The following is a 7,771-nucleotide window of genomic DNA, read 5'->3' as shown; positions in this document are numbered from 1 at the left end:
CTGAGAAAGATGGACACAAGAAGAAAGTAAAAAGAGAAATTATTAATCATCAGAACATGGAAATGGTTTTACATATAGTTTTTAATTCAATATTTAAAATGCTATTCTAAACAACAGTGTTGGAAGATGTCAGAGATTTTACATTAATAGATAAAGTTAAACATTTTAATGTTACAGCACTGACAGGCAGCAGCAGTGTAGAGTTTAGCAACCCGTTAGCTGCTAGCTAGCTTACTTTACAATTGGAGGCTGTTTCCTTACACAGTTACAGGATGGTAAATTGATAATGATGGATAACGTTACCACAGCTAACTAACACATAAATACTGTTTTTATTAACCTTACCTTGCACTATATCTTGTAATATAACCTCTGTAAATAAAGGCTGAATGAATGAAATTCCATCACGTTTCCAGACAGGTCTCCTGAGGGAGAATAGACCCGGAATTAATGATCCACAGCATCGAGTTAAACAGGAAGTTGTCTGACGTCATGTGAAAAGGGTATATTTGACCATGAAAGTGCATTTATAAAGCAAAGGTTACACTGAGACACACCTTTGCTATCATTTCTAGCAAACAAATAATTGTTTCTAGGTGGTTATCTTGATAAATTTTAAAGAAAAGCAGCAGCTCGTCCATCTGCAAAAACAAAACAAGACAAACCGAGAAATTGAGGCCCGACAGAGCCAGGCACCCAGGCCCCAGCAGGCAGCCACCAGGGTGGGTCTGCACACACCCCACCACCCAGCCCCAGATGCTGAGAGCCGCCAATGCACCGGCGGCGGGGGGCCCACCACCGGAGGGGAGCACGACAGGGGGAAGAAGACCCCACATTAAATGGGGGGCCCAAATTGATCCAAGAGAGGGGACCACCTAAAACCCAACCCGAGACATAAACACGCACACAGAGACGGCCCGACAGAGCCTCTGTCGGGTCGTCCATGCGCCCCACCCACCCAACAGCGACCTTAAGCCGGCCCTAGGTCGGGGGCCAGAGCAGCAGGAAGCAGCAGCTGAGCCAACTTGCCATTTTTTTCATCTTCTTGTGTGAACTTGATGTATTTATCCACAGAGTTGATGTGGTCAGTAAGTTGGCTTTCTTGGACTGTGAGGTCTCAGTCTCTGATAGAGGACATTTGCAAACCGAGGTGTACCACAAACCCACCCACACAGAGCAGTATTTGCAGTTTGACTCCCATCACCCTTTGGAGCACACGTTAGGAGTCATCAGGACTCTGTACCACAGAGCAGACAGCATCCCCACTAGCTCAGGAGCCAGGCAGAAGGAGAAATCCCACACAAGACAGGCTCTAGAGCAATGTGGATATCCTAACTGGGCCTTCCTGAAAGCAGAGAAGAAACCCAAACAGGACTCCAGTCAGCCAACAGGTGAAAAGGAGGAACCCAGACCCAGACCAGTGGTCATTCCATATGTTGAGGGAGTATCAGAGAAACTGAGACGTTTATTTTCTAAACATAACGTCCCAGTGGCTTTTAAACCCCAAAATACATTACGGCAAAGACTGGTTCATCCCAAAGATCCAGTCCCCCGGCACAAACAGAGTAATATTGTGTATGTTGTTCAGTGTCAGGAGGGTGATCAGTCTTACATCGGGGAAACTAAACAGCCACTGGCCAAAAGGATGGACCAGCACGGAAGATCAACGTCATCAGGCCAGGACTCTGCGGTCTACACTCATCTCCAGGCCAGCGGTCACTCTTTCAAGAATGAAGATGTTCACATCCTGGACAGAGAGGAACGATGGTTTGAGAGAGGAGTAAAGGAAGCCATCTTTGTGAAAAGAAATCGTCCATCATTAAACGGGTGGAGGCCACCGTGTTCAACTGTCCCCTTCTTAGGGTGTATTCACACCTGATAGTCCGGTAGACTCGGTTCGGTTCTGGACCAATATTCATGACCTTTTGTTACATTTGAGCTGGTGCGTTTGCATTCACACTGCACTGTGCAGTCAAGTCAACCTGTTGAACCAACCTGTTCCCCGGCTCGCCTGTGGGGGCGCTGCACCAAGAACTACTGAAAGAAACGACACAAAAACCCCTGAAGACACTTCTTCTGCTTCTGGAAATAAAAACAAAAACGGAGTAGCATCAAGTTTTAGCAGTTTTAGGAGTTATATTTTGTTATTTTTCAAAAATGGACTCAGCATGAGCAGAAGATGAGACAGAAGACCATGGAGAATATTGTTTTTCACATAAGGCAGCTGACGGCTCCATATGAGGTAAGAGAAATTTGTGTTTGTTTGTCCTGCGCTGTACTCCACTTCTTGCTTGTGGAGCAGGGCCCGGTCTGTTTACATTCACACTGTACTTGAACCGCGCTGGAGTTTGCGTCTACCGGACCGAGACCTAGGTTTTAGCCCGGGCCAGAGTTCGCCTTTTTGTTCCATGACAGAGTTCGATGGCGCGTTCACACCTCCCCAAATGAACCGGACTTTCTAGGAAAACGAGCTAGAGTTCCATTAAAGCGGACTAAATAGGGCTGGTGTGAATGCACCTTTACAATACTGTTATTGCTAGTATCACTCAGCCCTCTGTGAATAGTAAACAGCCATCAGGTGCTAATGATCCACTGTTAGGCTGATAGTCCTTCTTAACCATGTGAGCAGCTGGTTTTGGTTGTCAGCAGCAAAACTGGTTGATCCACTCTGAGAAGGTGCTATTTAAGAGACTGAGCTGAATACAGCACCTCAGACTGGGGAAGACTTTCGGATGAAAGACGAAACGTTTCTACATTTTTTTGTTGTTGTTTTGCTTTGTTTTGTTTTTTGAATGTCCAGAGGCCCAGATTTTTTTTTAGACAACTTCTAGTTAGTTTCTACGTCAAACCTGTTTATGCCACATCCTGAAAAATTGTTTTATCCTCCTTTGCCATTTGCAGTTCATATTTTTTGCAATTTCAACTGTGCTTGTTCATTTTTTGCTTCATCACTTTGGTTTGTATGCCCTTCAAATGTACCAACTTATGCTCCAGTCTGATTATTCTAACCTCAGAACACCACTCACATGGGCCACAGATGGTATATGGGCCACAACTTGAGTCAGAAAGAAACTGAAAGTTTGCATTGCCAAGTGATTGGTCTTCTTTTTTTTTTAATTCAACCTTTATCCATACAGATACTGTAGTGTCATTGAGTGATGACTCATTTTCTAGAGAAACCTGTTTGAAAGTGAAAGTGAATATAAATTACGTATAAAAAGGTGCACTTTCTATTTTTCCATGTCATACCTTTTATATTTCTCACAGGTTCAGCACATCAACATTCAAAGTAAGTTTCTAAACAATATAATTTATTATTTCAAAAAAGAGCTACAGGAATTGACTGTAAAGTAAATACATTTTGGAATTTAAACACGTTTTTATTTATATAAATTATAAATTAAATATACATTTATACTTAAACAAAACAATAGCTTCCCTGGTTTATTTTTTTACTTGCCTGTAGATGCTCTATGCGTTTACCGGCATGTTGTGTATTCATATGTGTATATGATTAGTAAAAAAAAAGAGAGAGATTATTTTCAGATTATAAAATTTGCTTTCTGTTTATTTAAAGCATTAATATTAAGTCAAATAGATTTCAGAAAATGATGGCAAACATTGCAAGAGGTGCTTATCTTCTTTCTCTCTGTGTGTATTTCATTGTATAATTTTTCTCATCCCAGCTATGGGAGGAAGTAACTCTTCAACAGAAGCCCCTCGTGAGTACAAAAATTCAATAACTTCACTAAAAATATGGGTAACATTATATTTTACGGTTGTGTTGCAATATTTTCAGGTCTTAATTTAATTTAAATACATCAGTTTTGTATCATTCTGACAAAATGTTTAGCATTTTAGGAGTTTTAAAGTTTAAATAATAAAGTTACAGTGTTGCTGTACCAAAGAGTACTAATAAACTAAAAAAGGTTTTGTACTGATATTATGGGATAAAACATTGAAACAACTTATTTTTTGACAGCTGTTTAACAAAATACCCCTCCCCCCATGTATACATTAAACTTTTAAAGACCCTTTGAAACCACCTCTTTGAAACTGACAGAATTCAGAACACAATTTTTATACTTTGACACAAAACTGAATTTTGAAAAATCTATTTATCTCGTATAGCTCCTCCGCCCAGCCCACGTAAGTACATATTATTTACTCATACTTTTTCAAACACCAACATACACCAAAATACTAATTTCTGTTTTAATACTTCAACCTGTAACCCACTGTACTGTATACAATTATTAAAAGTTTTTTTTTTTTAAAGAAACTTTCCAATCTTGAAACTGAGAATTGCACTTAATGCTTCTTTGCAGTTTTAAGTCAACCATGGCGAGTCATCTCCTGGGGGTAAGTCTTTCCACAGTGTATGTGTTGGTCTTTTATGGCATTTTGGTACAGAAAATTAGAATGTCATGAAAAAATTCAGTTATTTAGTCAATCATTTCATCCATCCATATATCCATCCATCCATTATCTTGCGCTTATTCTGAAGTCAGGTAACAGGGGCAGCAGCTTGAGTAGAGAGGCCCAGACATTTCTTTCCACAGCCACCTCTTCTAGCTTTTCTGGGGGGACCCCAGGCCAACCGAAAAACATAGTCTCTCCAGCGTGTCCTAGGTCTTCCCCGGGTTCTCCTCCCAGTTGGACATGCATGAAGCACCTCCCTAGGGAGGCACCCAGGAAGCATCCTTACCAGATGCCCGAACCACCTCAACTGGCTCCTCTCAATGTGGAGGAGTAGTGGTTCTTCTCTGAGTCTCTCCTGGATAACTGAACTTCTCACTCTATCTCTAAGGGAGAGTCCAGCTACCCCACATTTCAACCTCCTGTATCCACAATCAAATTCTTTCCATCACTACCCAGAGATTGTGACCATAGTTGAGGGTAACAATGTAGACTGACCATTAAACACAGAGCCTTACAGTTCAGCTCTTGCTTCACCACAACGGACCGGTACAGTCCGCAATACTGCAGATGCTGCACCAATCCGTCTGTCAATCTCACATTCTATTCTTCCCTCACTTGTGAACAAAACCCTGAGATACTTGAACTTCTCCACTTGAGACAGAACCTCACCCTCTACCTGAAGACAGCAATTCACCCTTTTCTGGTTGAGGACCATGGCCTCAGATTTGGAGTTGCTGATTCCCAGCCACTTCACACTTAGATGCAAACCACTCCAGTGAGAGCTGAAGATCACGGCAAGATGACGCTAACAGGACCACATCATCTGCAAAGAGCAGAGATGGAATCCTGAGGCCACCAAACTGGAAACTCTCTGCCCCATGGCTGCACTGAGAAATTATGTCCAAAAAAATTATGAACAGAATCAATCATTTCTGAAAGTGAAAATCATATTAGTTTAATTTATTATACAAAGAGTGAAATATTTCAAGCTTTTTTCTGGTCATTTTGATTAGTGTGGTAGGAAAAGTGTACAAGCAACAGGGATAACCACAGCCTTGAGCATATTGCCAAAAAGAATCATTTAGGGGAGCTTCACAAGAAGTGGGCTGAAGTCAGCTCATCAAGAGCCACTGTGCACAGACAAATCCTAGACGTGGCTACAAATGCTCCTCCTTGAATCCTTATCATGGTGGAGGAATTTGTGCACCTGAATGATCCTAAGAGCTATGCTGTAGGGAACAATTGTAAATGCCCCCTCTGCCTTCCCAAGGCAGATTGGTCTTAGGTGACAGGCCAGACAAAGAGCAAATCAAAAGACTTATGGACAGAAACAAACAAGTAGTTCAGTGGCCCTTGCCCAGATGTGGGTTACCGGGGCCCCATCCTGGAGCCAGGTCTGGGGGAGGGGCTCATAGGCAAGTACCTGGTGACCGAGTCTACCCATGGGGCCCAGTCAGGCTCAGCCTGAACAAGTAACATAGGTTGCCTTCCTGTACCACCACCTGCAGGAGGGGCCATATGAGTCAGGTGCATGACGCCATGGGCAGTGGCCGAAGGTGGGGTCCTTGGCGCTCTGACCCTGGCTTACCAAAGTTGGCTTTTGGGTCATGGAATATGACCTCTCTGGTGGGGAAGGAGCCTGAGCTTGTGCATGAGGTTGAGAAGTACAGACTAAATATAGTTGGGCTTACCTCAATGCACAGCATCGGCTCTGAAACTAATCTTCTTGAGAGGGGAAATAACATACACCACTCTGGAGTTGCCCATCGTGAGAGGCACTGAGCTGGTGTGGGTCTACTCTTAGCCGCCCAACTTGGTGCATGTGTGTGGGAGTTTTCCCTGGTTAATGAGAGGGTAGATTATCTGTGCCTTCAGGTGGTGGTGGGGCTCTGACCGTTGTTTGTGTCTATGCGCCAAATGTCAGTTCAGAGTATCTGGGCTTCTTGGAGTCCTTGGTGTGGGTGCTGGAAGGTGTGCCAGCTCTGTGACTTCAGTGCTCATGTGGATATCAACAGTGTGACCTGGAGGGGCGTGATTGGGAGGAACAGGCTCTATGATCTGAACTCGAGCGGTGTTCTGTTGTTGAACTTATGTGCTAGTAATAATTTGTCCATCACAAACACCCTAATGAAACATAAGAGTGTTCATAAATGCACTTGGCACCAGGATGCCCTAGGTCATAGATTGATGATTGACTATGTAGTTGTACCGTCTCATTTGAGGCCATTTGTTTTGAACACTCAGGTGAAGAGACTTGCTGAGCTGTCAACTGATCACCAGCTGGTAGTAAGTTGGATCAGGTGGTGGAGGAAGATGTTGGACAGACCCCATAGACCCAAATGTGTAGTGGAGGTTTGCTGGGAATGCCTGGCAGAAGAACCCGTCAGAAAGATCTTCAACTCACTTTTCTGGGAGAGCTTTAAACCATATCCCAGCTGAGGCAGGGGACATTGAGACCGAGTGGGCCATGTTATGCACCTCATTTGTTGAAGTGGCTGCCTTGAGCAATGGCCACAAGATTGTTGGTGCTTCTCGTGGTGGCCATCCTCGAACTCACTAGTGTACATCCCAGGTTAGGGCTCCTTCTCCAGCTTGACAGCCTCCCTATCGGTTCTTGTTGGCTGGTGGGACTCCGTAGGCAACTGAGGAGTACCGGGGGTCCAAGTGGTCCACAGCCTTGGCTGTTGCTGAGGCAAAAGCTCAGATGTGGGAGGAGTTTGGTGAGTCCTTGGATAGAGACTCTCAGTTGGCTCCAAGGAGATTCTGGCAAACCATGAGGCAGCTAAGGAGGGAAAGCAAATCTTTACTAACACTGTGTTCAGTGAAGGTGGGGTGCTGTTGACCTCAACCTGTGATGTTGTAGGAAGGTGGAAGGAATACTTCTTGGACCTTCTGAATCCCACTGACACATCTTCAATGGAGGATGCTAAGTCGGCGACTTCAGGGTTGATCTGTCCATAACCGTGGCTGAGGTCATGAGGTAGTTAAAAAGCTCTGTGCTGGCAGGGCTTCGAAGGGTTGTTGAGCTTCACCCAGATTTCCATCAGGCTCTGGATGTTTTGGGGCTGTCTTTGCTGTCATGCCTTTGCAACATCAAGTGGACATCGGTGGCAATGCTACTGGGTTGGCAGACGGAGTGGTGGTTCCCCTCTTCAAAAATGGAGACCAGATTGCGTGCTCCAATTATAAGGGCATCGCTCTACTTATAGAATAGAATAGAATTCAACTTTATTGTCATTGCACATGTCACAAGTACAAAGCAACGAAATGCAGTTTGCATCACTCCAGAAGTGCTTAGCAAAAAAAAAAGAAATTGGTATATATATATATATATATATATATATATATA

General features: G+C 43.7%; 1 protein-coding gene across 1 annotated transcript in view; it reads left to right on the top strand.

Moving 5' to 3' along the window:
• Window positions 1–7,771, top strand: part of LOC119419406 (interferon-induced protein 44-like) — an 81,879-nt gene that overhangs the window by 65,616 nt on the left and 8,492 nt on the right. The window contains exon 3 of the mRNA XM_037686712.1: window positions 4,329–4,362. Within this exon, the coding sequence (XP_037542640.1) occupies window positions 4,329–4,362 (34 nt within the window). The remainder of the gene's footprint in view (window positions 1–4,328; window positions 4,363–7,771) is intronic.

This window comes from Nematolebias whitei, chromosome 13 (genome assembly GCF_014905685.2).
Source record: "Nematolebias whitei isolate Nwh7 chromosome 13, NemWhi1, whole genome shotgun sequence".
In the NCBI taxonomy this organism is placed as follows: domain Eukaryota; kingdom Metazoa; phylum Chordata; class Actinopteri; order Cyprinodontiformes; family Rivulidae; genus Nematolebias; species Nematolebias whitei.
This window is presented reverse-complemented; position numbering and strand designations above follow the sequence as displayed.